General features: G+C 37.6%; 2 protein-coding genes across 3 annotated transcripts; both read right to left on the reverse strand.

The window, feature by feature from the left end:
• Positions 1–491: 491 nt before the first annotated feature.
• On the reverse strand, positions 492–6,967 carry LOC306840619 (uncharacterized protein). 2 transcript variants are annotated; one of them, XM_079370033.1, is made up of 9 exons: positions 6,068–6,967; positions 4,007–4,180; positions 3,705–3,843; positions 3,518–3,606; positions 3,253–3,316; positions 2,283–2,371; positions 2,087–2,199; positions 1,835–1,991; positions 492–1,191 (listed from the first exon to the last, which is right to left on the reverse strand). In XM_079370033.1, the coding sequence occupies exons 1-9, from the start codon at positions 6,114–6,116 to the stop codon at positions 1,037–1,039; spliced, it is 1,029 nt and encodes a 342-aa protein (XP_079226159.1). In that variant the 5' UTR covers positions 6,117–6,967; the 3' UTR covers positions 492–1,036. The 2 variants fall into 2 exon arrangements, with proteins under 2 accessions (XP_079226159.1, XP_079226158.1); XM_079370032.1 differs by having other exon boundaries at positions 492–1,194.
• A 90-nt stretch (positions 6,968–7,057) lies between these two features.
• Positions 7,058–11,934, reverse strand: cfap99 (cilia and flagella associated protein 99). Its single transcript, XM_079370031.1, has 16 exons — positions 11,842–11,934; positions 11,553–11,677; positions 11,336–11,480; positions 11,155–11,249; positions 10,939–11,045; positions 10,680–10,857; positions 10,496–10,576; positions 10,170–10,238; positions 9,983–10,069; positions 9,774–9,862; positions 8,613–8,817; positions 8,295–8,436; positions 8,052–8,203; positions 7,773–7,978; positions 7,507–7,699; positions 7,058–7,351 (listed from the first exon to the last, which is right to left on the reverse strand). The coding sequence occupies exons 2-16, from the start codon at positions 11,664–11,666 to the stop codon at positions 7,274–7,276; spliced, it is 1,941 nt and encodes a 646-aa protein (XP_079226157.1). The 5' UTR covers positions 11,667–11,677; positions 11,842–11,934; the 3' UTR covers positions 7,058–7,273.
• Between the last annotated feature and the right edge of the window lie 1,032 nt (positions 11,935–12,966).

Genomic DNA, 12,966 nt, shown 5'->3' on the forward strand with positions numbered 1-12,966 from the left:
GTGACGTCCACTTTCTGGAGTGTTACCATTTTCCCTAACAGACAGTGTTTCTTACTTCCTTCAGCTGTTTTCTACATGGTTGAAACTTTTTAACTTGTTTTTCTGATCTGAGATCTGCCATTTGTCGCAGTCTCTTGCATGGATGTTTACATTAAGTGGAAATAATGGTTTACTGATGTTGAACCACAGTCCTGTAGATTTCTTTTTAGTCTAGTAAATGTACATTTTTCATGACAGATTGGATTAACACAGAGATTTTACTTCTAGGATAATGCAAAGTATTATGGAAAAATTACATGTGCAGAAAAACATGGAAACTAAACTAGTTCAAATGTATATGTTCACATATGAGACTAAGTAATGTACAGTTTTTTTATAAATGTCTACACACTTTCAAGCCTGACTTCCTCGATCAGTTAAATATTGTCATATTAACGAGGTTTGAAATGCACTTGGCAACCTAAATGATTGAAATGAGAACAAAGAGTAAGTAATAATTAATCACTTTTATTTATTTTCCTTTAAAACATACAAATATAATTTTTAAAAAAGCAGATGAAAAACATTAAAGCCAATGTACCAATGTGACTACAGAGGACACAGCACAGTAATCAACATATTAAATAAACACATGGCACACTTCACACTTCTCTTGTACTGTGGAGTTTCAGGAGTTAATAAAAGCACCCGCACGTCTACAGAGACACGAGTGCAAAGTAAATCCATTACTTTCGGTTTTAAAAAGTGCTTTTCATAAGAGAGAAGTTCCTACCCTGTTGTGACACTCATCCCAGCATACATACCTCTCATAATCCAACAGCCGAGTTTACAAAAGTAGAGTGCTTGTCTTGAGCGGAACAAATGTATCAGTGTCAAACAACAACGAGTCACACAACAGTCAATGTCCATTTCTCAATAATATATTCAAACGTACCAAATAAAAAGTATTCTGCTATAAGTTCTCTTGTCTTTTGTTAGAATCCATTTAGAGTTGGTTTGTCCTACACTTAAAAAAGCTCATTTAATGTCCTTTGGTTCACCAGCCAGCATACACAGGCTCTGCATCACAGGGGATCCCGTAGTATCGACCCTGAGGTCGTTCCTTGCGTAGTAATGGAGCTCGAGCTACATTCAGCTCTCTGTCAGTGTCTCTCCGTCGTCGTACTACCATTAAAATGATGAAGAGTAGAGCTACTGCAGGGAGAGAGGAAGAGCAGGTGAGACCACAAGATTTATTGAATAAAAAAACAACAATTCAAGGAAAATATGTCATTAAAACTGCAACAGAACAATATGTGGCATATACTTAAAATATGTATTATGCTTTTATAAGATGAGACATCTAATTTGAGGTAAAAATGCCCATTATTAATTTAAATAATGCTGAAGAAATCTCATTAGTTGCCCGTGCTAGATGACTGCACCTCTGTGTTTTCTGAAGTTCCCCTGCATACTTATCTGTTCTCATATTTGCAACGTTTTATTTTATGACTGTAAAAAGAAGCTCTCTCCAAAGAAGCTAACTGGCATGTCTAATAACTTTAAGGAGCTAAAGCCATATCAAACACATGCTATTAACACTAATTGTAAAGAAATGTTTTGCATGTAATTAAATCATATCAAAGAGTGACATTGCAGCTGCAAGTTTGTCCACTTGAAAGGAAATCAGTTTGAAAAGCATAACTTTAAGTGACAAGCTTTTAACATGATGTCAAATACAGGCGAGCTGCAATGACCACGTAGCTCACACAGATACTGGAGACAGCAGTACTTTAAAACTTTAGAAAAAGAAAGTATGATTGTATTTGACAGTTTCTACAAAACTTATACTCACCTCCTCCGCTTATGACTAATAGAGCAATAGTGACAGGAGCAAGTTCACACGTGTCCCCCACTTTGCGAAAGAAAGTCTCCATACAGTATCCTGGAGCTAAGCTGCCCGCTGGACAAAACGCATCGCTTGGACACTGAATGGGGTTTACATCTGGACTCTGTATGAAAAACACACTCAGTCATCAAAAATGCTCAGGATATTTACTCAACAAAAACAGCTTCTTTTTCATTTGTGAGTTTCTACAGTGCTCACAGGGCAGTAGTGGTTCTCTGGACACACATCGCAGCCCTCCTGGCCCCAGTGGATCTGGAAGAAGCCGCTGTTGCAGATTTGACACATAGTCTGATGTGGAGCCTTGTACATGCCTGTTCAAAAGAACATATCTGCTCGACAGATATTCATTTTTCTGCTATAAGCTGCTGTTCTCACAAACATTATGTTTCATTACCTGGCCGACATGCTGTGCAAACTTGAGTGGCGGTTTGGAGAGCTTCTGATCCTCCAGGACACTTCTCACACTGGGGGCAACCAGAGGAGCTATCAGAGAGACAAACATGTGTTTGTTTCTGTCTGTTCATGGACAACTTGCTATTGATTTCATGGCTGTCACAACTAACATTGAGGCAGTTCTGAAATATGTCATAGCTGATTTAGCTCTCAGCATTTTACTGAAGCTTGTTTAAACAGTGAGACATGGTATGACAAAGCTCTGATACAGCTTTGAAAACCACAATTTTATACATTTTTCAGCAAAAATAAGATATCAGGGTGGCTGTCTACTATGACTGTCCCTTTAAACAGTCATAGTAGTAATGCTCATTCCTAAATGTGAAAATCTTGGTCATCTATTTATGCTTAACCTTAGCCTGGTGTTATGAACCTTGGAAACACTTTGACTCTTTACTTTTTAATCGACACTTCATCTTCTTCTTCTGTCTAATTTTGGTATACCTGCACTGTCGTTCATTTACTGTTCTGTGTGCCTTTTAATTGCCCCCCAGGGACAAATAAAGTTTTTTGAATTTAATTGAAAAACAAACCCTGTGATATGTGGAAGTTGCTCTGATTGTCGTTTTTGTACATTAACATATATAAAGTACTATAAACCTCATTTATATGTACTGAAACATGGTCATGCATGCCACTAAAAATGTTGTACAGTCTGCTTGGTTGTCAAAGCATTGCCTGTCCATCTGGTCTTGTAGGTCTGGGTGCATGTGTGCTAGCAGAGCCATGGGATAGAAAAATGAAAGCATGTGATGTTTGATCGGCTGAATAGATAAATGATTTTTTTTTTAAACAGAGAGAAATTGTTGAAAGTTTTACTCTGATTCTTATACTGTGATTCCTGGCCCCTAGGTTCAAACAACAAGAAAAAAAACAAACAGAAACCTGGTGACATTAACAAGGAGACTTACTTGCAAAAAGTTCCTAGCTCACAGGGCGAACATGAAGTGGAGCTCTGCTGCGATGAAAAGAAACCTGAAGCAGCAAACAAAAAAATCTCTCCACTAATTGTTTTCATTCGCAAGCCTTAATAATTGATCTTGTGAAGATATTTTAATCATGCAAATCTAATATCTCATAACAAGGAACTTTTTTTTTTACTGTATGAGAACAAGTAACTAATTGCATATTTCTAACAGTACTGTAAGTTTTGGTTTACAGCTAATAAAAACACACCTGGTGAGCAACTTGTGCAACTGTCTCCACCAGTATGATTGTTGAAGGATCCAGGAGGGCAGGCGTGACATAAAGGACTTCCAGTGAAACTGTGCAATATTGTAAAATAGACACCAATGAAAAAGCAGCAAATATGGTATAAAATAACAGCAAGTTCAGTATTTGTCAGCACCATCTGTGTTCCTACTTTGTGTAAAAGCCACGGTTGCAGGGCAGACACTGCTGCTGGCCAGCTAGTGGTTGATAAAAACCTGTTGTACATGGCAGACATGCTCCAGGAAAAAGACACAGCCCGGGGTCAGCGCAGCATGTACACATCAGGGTGTCTGAGATGGAATAAAGACCCATGTCTTAACTTCAACTTTATTGTCTACTAACATAGTTAGCACAGCAGTTTAAACCTTTCAGGATTGTACAATAAATACAGGTCATGTATCTCATCAGAATCAAACTGTGTCTTAATGACTTGCAACAAGGTCAGGGACTCACTGTTGTCGTACTGTGATCCTGGTGGACAAGGCTCACAAGAAGAAGTGTTGAATGCAAAGCAGCCTGGGGTTGTGCTGCTGAGGATCACGGGAGTTATAGTCAGACTAGTCACATTCTCGATGAGAGTGGTGTTCATCACAGCCGGAGTGAGTGTGGTCTGGCTCAGCACCATGCCTGAAAAAGACAGTGGACTTATACAGAGTTCGGTCCCAACTATTTCTTCATAAAAAATGACCTGGCTTTAACTGGTAGTGTCAGTGATTAAAGGCTTTAACTATGACCTTTAGCTCTACTTTTGCCCTCCTGTGTTCACTCGGCCTGCCTCTGCTTCTTTGCTCATATTTGCACACACTGAACATGAGTTGTGACTTTAGCATGAACACAGTAGTGAAGGTAAAAGTTACTTTGAAAAAACTTTGCAAGCTACCAATAACTGCACACTGAAAAAGGTTAAAAATGATTCAAGAGACTAAGGGAAGAATCTATCTTGGTAAATAAAGGTATTTATAGAGTAACAAATTAGTAAGTAGTTACCGTTGTAAAGAATGAAGTAGCTAAAATACTTTGCAACTGAAGAATGCTTAAAAATAATCAGTATGCGTGAGATACAATTCTGATATGCTTTTCTTGAATAAACCTAGACCCTACCATGTCCTTAAGGAAACAATAACATGTTGTTGTTGTTGTTGTTGTAAACAAACCTTGAATTTCCCTTGGGATCAATAAAGTATCTATCCATCTATCAATCTGAACTTTGTACTATCTGACTACAACTGAACAGTTGTAAACAAACTGACCACCATTTTCCTTATCTAACATATTTTCTGTATTGATTAGTTCACGCAACAAAAGTTGTAAAACAAAAAAAAACAAAAAATCAACCTGAATCAATATACATATGTGGACACAGTTGCACTACCAGCTGGCTAATGCACATTGAGCAAACGTCTCTGTTGACTTCATCTAGTTTAATAGTCCCCAACACCTGAAAATACATATAAAAGTAGATCTTGTTGTGATGTGATTTCACATGGAAACTTATGTCAAATTTAATCACTCTTGTCTCCAAATCAAATGTAGAAATTGCTTTTATAACCATGTTCATATTTTCATGCAGTTGCTATTAGTCAAGGACTTTTCTAAGCAGATTCCCTCTGAGTTCACTCACTTTTAGACATGCTGAACCTGGATCCAGCCTTATGAAAAAATACAATGGCGTACAAAAGCACAATAAGTAATGCTCCTGGGTTGTTGTCTTTAAGGGCTATATGCTGAACCTCAGCCAAGTGTGTTACCTCATAGAAGAGTGCAAAACTTCATCAGTCAACTGTGTTATCTTGACATCTTAACTATCTCCACAATATCCTCAGAGTAGTAGGTGACCACTGAACTTATCTGGCCACTAAGAAGGTGGGGGAAGTTTATGCATAACAGCAAAACAGAGGCGATATTGTGGTAGTAATCACATTAGCCATGTGCTTAAGTGCTTTCTTGAAAAAGAGCCATCCTCCTCGTGAGATCCAATTATTCAGAAAATGGGTCATGTGATTATTCTGCTTCAGTCGGCTGTGGCCTGGACAACATTTCTCTCGCAAACTTTTTTTTTTTTTTATGGACACGAGTCTGTATTAAAGTGGCAGAAAAAAAATGCTGTAATCTTGAGAGTTTGGAAGGGTCGAGTTCAAACGTCAGCAGATTAAGTCCCTATAAAGAGATTAGAGCACCACCACAACAACATACCATAACGTACATTTACAGCAGTATGACAGATAGAAAAACACAGTACGTTGCATTAACATGACTGTTTCATTGAGGGAAAGTTGACAAAGAATTCAACTACGTAAGAAAATCAAGGCTGTAATAAACGTGATTATTTTAAAATTAGTCACAGAAAGGGTTAATTCAGATTTCTTTATTCAATTTTATGGAATCAATAGAAAGCCTAACAATTATCTACTGTAAACAAACTGATTTTATTCATATTTATCTCACTTATATCGCTATTTAGCTCTTTGGGTGCCATGTTTAGGCATTCTTAGCATTATTAAAGGCTCAACTTACCTAGTAAGTAAGCGGCGCATATCGCAGGCAGAAGTCCCCGGCGGGCCATCCTCCACAGATTATCGAGTACTACCACCAAACAGTGTCCGGCTACAGCATCTCATCCCTGACAAGAGGTCGACTTGTCCTTGTTTTTTACAGAGGACGTCAGTGACGCTCGGTCGAAGTGGGATTAGGTCCTCTCATCAGTATCATATGACAAAATACACATCATGTGATTTTGCTTTAGAGGGAAAAACTGAGAAAAATGGGCTGGATTCAGGCAAACGTGTTGTTGCACGGGGCGACCTGCAGGGGCGCTACTGCGTCTGTATGGGTCAAATCAAATTGTATTTTATACGTCTATAAAGAACACCTTCAAGGGTAGATGATAATTTTTTAATAAAAAAAAACAAACAAAACAAAAAAAAACTAATGATGAATCCTGTTTTAAAAAGATTTTTATTTTCAAGAATAGTGATGACTTTTGACTTTGGCAGTCATTCTTAGCTTTGAAAGAGCTATTATGCATCTTGAGACATTTGTTCATTTGTTTTGTATTTCATGGGATTAATATAGGGACAAAAAATTCCCATTTAAAATGTAGAAATGCAACGTCTGAAAATAAAATCTATATGCATATTAATTCTGAGCTGTACTTGGCATTCTGCTTTGTGGTCGATGTGTTTTTCTTACAGATGATAATGGTGCATCACCTCTGAGTAATCATGAGTGACATTTTGTACAGTTAGTTGTTACTAAAACAAAGACACCGCAAAAATAACATGTACGTTGCTTTGGGGAAGGGACATTACTTTGTAAGTCACAAGTTAAAGTTTCACTTCCCTTTTCATGCAGGTGGGAGGAATTTGTTTTATTGAGATGTAAAAACAATCTCATAGTGCCAGTTACAGTAGGACTTGTAGAAAAAGTAGACTACAGTCATAGTCCGGGATAAACAACCCTGGATAATCTTATTCACTGGGTGTCAAAGATAGCCTCAAGACAGGACAAGATGAACCAGTTTATTCATTGAAATAAAACACTTAGGAATTTAAATACTTTTTCCAGCAATTTTAAAGAAAATGTGTGAAATGAATAACATAAGCAAGATGAAAAGCTGATTATGCCACATGCCTTGCAACAAACATAACTATTACAGAGTTAAATAAAGCACTGAAGCCATGGAAAGGATGTTGAAACATATTTAAGTCTTGAATGCTTCCGTCATAGAACAACATAAGGAGTTTCCATCTGGATATTACGCTCTAAAATCAGCTCCACTTCCTCCCAGCTTTTCTCCTTCTGGCAGTACAAGACATGGAGAGAGGCGTGAGAACATTGTTTGCTGCCAATGGCATGAAAAATATCTCCACTAAGAGAAACAGACAGAGCTAACAACCTATTTACAGCTCAGAGATGTCAGCTCAGTTTTTCTTTGTTTTGGATATCATACTTACTCTGTTGTGTGTGTCTGTATTTTTAACAGACTGTGAGGCTCCTTGCTCTGAGGTTTTGGCCCTCTGGCTCTTAATTTGCCTCAGTCTTTTACGCTCTTGTTGTTTGTCCTCAAGCTTCCTCTGCAAAGCCAAAACTGTCTCATCCTGAGGGACTCCCTGCCGAATACCCAGTCTGCTTTTCCTCTCCTCTCTCCTGAAACATGCCAAAACTCATCATAAATACGTATGTGATATTTATGTGCTTCAGAGCCAAACATGTCCCTGACCTGATGGATGCAGCCTGTGCCAATGCTCTCCTGTGGAGCTCAATGGTTTCTAACTGCTCCAACAGCATCTGCTTCTTGTTCTGCTTCTCCTCCAGGATTTGCACCCGTTTCTCTTGCTGCTCCGCCTTCTGCGCTTCCTTGAGGAGGGTAAGCCGCTCCCTCAGCTCGCACAGGGACATCTCTCCCAGCAGGTCATGACCTGCAGTCTTAACAGGGACAATAATTTAACCTCAATGCAAAATAAAACGCCGTTTGGCGTCTGTGCTTCCATTTACTCACCTGTGTGTCATCAAAATTCTTTTCTCTATTATGAGGAAGGGATTCAATGGCACGGATTTCACAGATGATTTCAAATTTCCTGCTTAGCTCAGCCTGTGCCTCCTCTAGAGCCTGGCGAAGGAGCTCTCGACTTTGCTCAGAGACTTCTTTCACTGTAAAATGTGCATGAAAATGATGAGAATTAGAGCAAATCGTCTTAAAGACAAACATGCATCAAACCTGATGCCAAAAGTGAAGACTCACCTATACTTTGCTTAAATTTCTGTATCCTCTCTTTAGCTGCCTTTGAGTTCTTATGGCCTTCTGCTACTTGTTGCACCAAGTCTCTCATTTCTTTTTCCTCTTGCAGCCTTTTCTCAGCGTATTTCCTCATCAGCTCAGCAGTCTAGACACAACAGAACAACATTAACAGAAACATTTATGCATAACTGTAAAAACCTCTCTAAAGGGATTTATAGAAAATGCTTATGTCTGATTCTGTCTAATCTTGTAACATGTGTCCAAGCGCTGTGCAATCTGCAAATTGATTCTTCTATTAGCTGTAGAGTTGGCTTTACACACCTCTTCCTTCTTTATCTGAGCATTCTTTTGGTTACGTTCCATTAAGTGTGTGCGTGCCATGGCTGCCTCTTCATAACTAATGCGTCCCTCTAAATGTCTGCGCTCGATAGCGGCCAGCTCCTCCTGAAGATCCTTCTCACGCATCTCCTTCTGCCAGTGTAGGAAGGACGATGGCTCACAGCCTCCCTCCACAAGACGCTCCATTCTGTTATACAGATACAAGAAAACGCTTATTATCTTTTCATGAGAGACCTGAGAACACATTTCCAACCGGATGAGTTCAGGTTTTGTGGTGAATTTGTTAAAGTTGGATGGATAAGCATTGTAATTCATTTACCTCAGCTGCTCAGCTGGTGTTCCACAAAACTCTTTTTGGGGACAATCAGCCTTTATATTGAGGATTTATGATTTTTCCTTTGTCAAAATGTGAAACTATATATAGATATTGTATTATACGGACATGCTAAAACAAAACAAAAAGCCATGCTAGTATATCTACAGCTATGCTATTAATGTCTCACTGCCTTAAAACTAATGTTACCTAACACTTGCCAATCCTTCAGAATAACTGTCTCATCTTCTGATGGGGACACATTCTGCATTTGAATATGTTGGTCTGTTATTTTAAATGTAATAAATACATACTTTATATATAAAAATAGTTGTTTTTTGTAAGTATAACTGCCATAGAACTACGGATGAAATTGTGCTAATGCATTACTTCCGACATAGTTTTGATGTGTATTGCTGATATGCTGATTTATGCACTGTGCTAATTTATCATTTGAATCCACAAACAAATAATTAACAAGCGCAATAATAATACCAAATAACCAAGAATGGTCTTTCAATTTTGCTAAACCAATCTTTCTTCACTAATTAAGTTTGGATTGGTTGGACATTATTGGAGTGGGTGTGGTCTGTCAATTACCAAATACAGTACAAATTCAATTAGGTTCAGGCATATAATTTCCTTTTTCTCAATCATAAGACTCTATACTTCATTTAAATTAGGTAATAAACTGTATCACTGGATCAGTATGAAGTTGTATAACCACTTTTTTAGAAGAAAAACGTGTTAACTGATCATTTATTTTGATCAAAAATTTAAATATTTAATTTAAATTTAAAAAACGATGGCAGATGAACTCTCTGCTGTACCTTTGCAGCGCCTCTTCAGCCCGACGGTCAAATAACGCCCCCTGCCTCATGATTGCAGCACTGTTGAGCTTGATGGGCCAATTGTTGGTCTTGAACAGAATAAAAAAACAAATATACACACATCAGGGGATTTGATACCTTCATAAATTCCTAGACTTCTCTAGCTATCATAACTTTCCAATGAGGGGAGTAAAATATTAAAATATTACCTTTTTACTGGAAGGAGATGGAGAGGACTTAAATGAGTTGAACTTTAGTTTTGAATCAAAATCATCCCTTATCTGAGACACTACTTTCTGCAAAACAACCAATGGTTCATCAGACACTTGAACAATTTCTTTACCATTTTAATGAATATGTAGATAGTTAAAGAAATATAAAGAAAACAGATGCAACCTCAGTGTGTTTGGACTTCTGCATGTTCCCACATCTGAACTGTTTCATATTTGCTTCATAGAGCAGTTCCTTTGTAAAAAAAAAAAACCACACACATAAGATTTCATTACAGAGGCATGTGACTAAGCTGGTATAATCACTAATGATAACAATTATTTTGACACTAGTCATTAGCTACTTTAGCAGACATATTTAGAAAAAAAATCTGATTTGGTTTGCTATGATTGTTATATATTATGTATATATGATATATATCACATGACATATATGTTTTAATGAACTTTTCATTCTTAGCCATTTTCTGATAATGTTAGAAGACATTGTACCTCAGTCTTTTGATGGTTCTTCCATTTAATTTCCTCTATCATCTGCATCTCTTTAGGAGGTCTGTAAGTGCTATTTGGTACCTATAAAACAAAATCCATTTACGTCATACAAAACAAATTATACACCTTGATGACCTGTCCAACAATCTCTGTAGGAAGTATTGTTTATCTAAATAAGACTGACTGGTTTGCATTTCTCCTGCTGTGGTATGAGCTCAGGCAGAGGCAGAGCTAAAGGTTTAGGTTTGGTGAGAGAAAACTCCTTGGGCTCGGTGGTTTTAGCCGGGGTTTTTTTTATCTGATTCCCTTGAGATATTTTCAGAGAAAGCTGGTCCAAGAAAATATTGATCTCAGGGCGCCATCTAAAGGACAAATAGACACATGCTATATTTTCTTACAGATGAATAACACACAATGCCTTAAAAATAACTGCCTGATCTAACCTTAGCAGAGGGCCAATCCAGTGTTTCTCAACATAGGCAGCATCGTAGATGGTATTCCATTCCTCTTGTATCCATGTGGTGAGGTTTGTAAAGAGGAAATTCAAGAACTGCACACAAACAGAATGAAAGAAGGCAAAGTAAATGGTGTTTTAATGGTTGGTAACGTCCATTGCAACTACTGTAAATAGGTTATAGTCAGAAACTGAGTTTTTTTACTTTATGCATCTTCTTGATATCCAGAGATTTGACGATTTTGCTAAAACTCTGTAGTCCAATGTCATCAATGGCAAAAATGGCCAGGTAACAGATAACTAAAGACAAAAAGAATTCTATATGAGACAATTTTCCTCTCCATAAAATAGGCGGAGTGGCCTACAAGTTTTGTTCCTCAATTTACCGACAAACTGGCTGCGATCACCCCTGGAAACGCACTTTCCATCATGGTCATAGAAAACATTGATAGCTGCGTCCAATAACTTCTTCTGCTCGGCACACCCAGAAACGATATCAAGTATGAACATCTTCTGAAGCGTGTCCATGTTCTGCAAATAATTACAAATGTGTCAAGCAACCTCGGGACACTGATCTGATTCGTCCTATATGCAGTGGCCTACCTGCAGATTCTGTGAAGCGTCTTCAATGAAGTCATCCAAACACTGTCTGCCTGCACTGAACTTATCGAGCAGAACGATGGCCTCCTTGGCAAGCAAAGCATAGCTTGGTGCCATTTTATATCGACCTGTAAAGTAGAGGAGACTGGTGAAGAAGTCCTTGCCAACAGAAAAGCCCGCAAAATACAATGTATTATCTAGCCTACATGCACACAGAGTAAAAAGAACAACCAAACGTTATTCATCCTCAAAAAAAACTTAAGAGGTTTTTGTTGTATTAGATAACACATACATTAATTGCCTACAACTGAAATAAGGAAATTAGCAAATCGGCTTCAGCGCGACCCGTTGCCACGTTCAGTCGTCGCTTAGCAACAAACGTAAACACAAACGTGTTCAAGCTCGGGTTTCTAATTTTGATGAGCTGCACGTAAAAAAAACAGGAAATATCAATAGAAATTTGATTTGATGACAGGTTTATGTTAATATTGGTTGTGCTGTGTTCAACGTATAACACATTTGCGGTTTAAATCAATCATATGCAGATTGACAGAGTGACACCCGGATCCTTTGTTGTCTGCCATAACAAAATTATGACGTCGCATATTGTGACGTTTGTGCGAGCCTTGCGCTGCCTTCACGTACTATTGTAAACGTTGTGTTAAAAGGTCTTCATGCATAATGCAGCAGGAAGATAAATGCATTATGTAGAAACAACGAAAGTAATCCTTAAAATAATTAAATGGGAATTTAGTTCATTCTTATCAGGGTTTTGAGGGGTAGCCTAGCCTATGTGGGGGTTTGAGGGGTAGGCCTTTGTGGGGTAAAGCTGAGCAGCTATACTGAACAAATAACATACAACTTTATTTTATCTCACACAACGCATTTTAAGATCACTTGCCATATGTAGTGCACACAAGCAGATATTATTGGCATGTCAACAAAGATGCTGTGCTGTCACTCATGTTAGTTTTGGATGTTATTTTGAGCAAACCAACCATTTTTAGTATCACAATATTAAGTCCTAAAACTGTCAGAATAAACTGTGGGAATCATATGAAGGATCATATGAAGGAATTTATTTGAAAAATAAAATTCAAATTATTTGAAAAAAAAAGAGATCACAATTACTTGACATTTCTGTTGCAGTTTCTCTGAGTAACTTTAAATAAAGTCCCCTTGCACTAAACGTGCATGTTTTTTCTTAGTGTTTGTATGGCCTGATCTAAAAGGTGTAAAGTAAAGAACTGAGATGAGAGGATTTCCAATAACAACAAAAAAAATGTTTTCATATTCCTCAGCTAATGGGATAAACAATTAAAAGTTAGATATTTTAAAGCCTGTGATTTACCAAAAGCGGCGTGATTAACTGGAACAAAATATATATAATAATAATAATTTTATACATATAAAGTAA

The sequence above is a fragment of the Symphodus melops genome, assembly GCF_947650265.1.
Source record: "Symphodus melops genome assembly, chromosome: 19".
Lineage (NCBI taxonomy): Eukaryota > Metazoa > Chordata > Actinopteri > Labriformes > Labridae > Symphodus > Symphodus melops.

Bases quoted from the DNA above. Each gene is read 5' to 3' on its own strand.
- LOC306840619 (XM_079370032.1), bottom strand. From the start codon at position 6,116: ATGGCCCGCCGGGGACTTCTGCCTGCGATATGCGCCGCTTACTTACTA. The intron at 3,317-3,517 runs GTGTGTTTTTAT...TTGCTGCTTCAG, and splicing joins TTGCACAAGTTGCTCACCAG to GTTTCTTTTCATCGCAGCAG. The intron at 2,372-3,252 runs GTAAGTCTCCTT...TCTCTCTGATAG, and splicing joins GAGCTAGGAACTTTTTGCAA to CTCCTCTGGTTGCCCCCAGT.
- cfap99 (XM_079370031.1), bottom strand. From the start codon at position 11,666: ATGGCACCAAGCTATGCTTTGCTTGCCAAGGAGGCCATCGTTCTGCTC. The intron at 10,858-10,938 runs GTTAGATCAGGC...TTTGTCCTTTAG, and splicing joins TGGATTGGCCCTCTGCTAAG to ATGGCGCCCTGAGATCAATA. The intron at 7,979-8,051 runs GTGAGTAAATGG...GTCCCTGTTAAG, and splicing joins AGAATTTTGATGACACACAG to ACTGCAGGTCATGACCTGCT.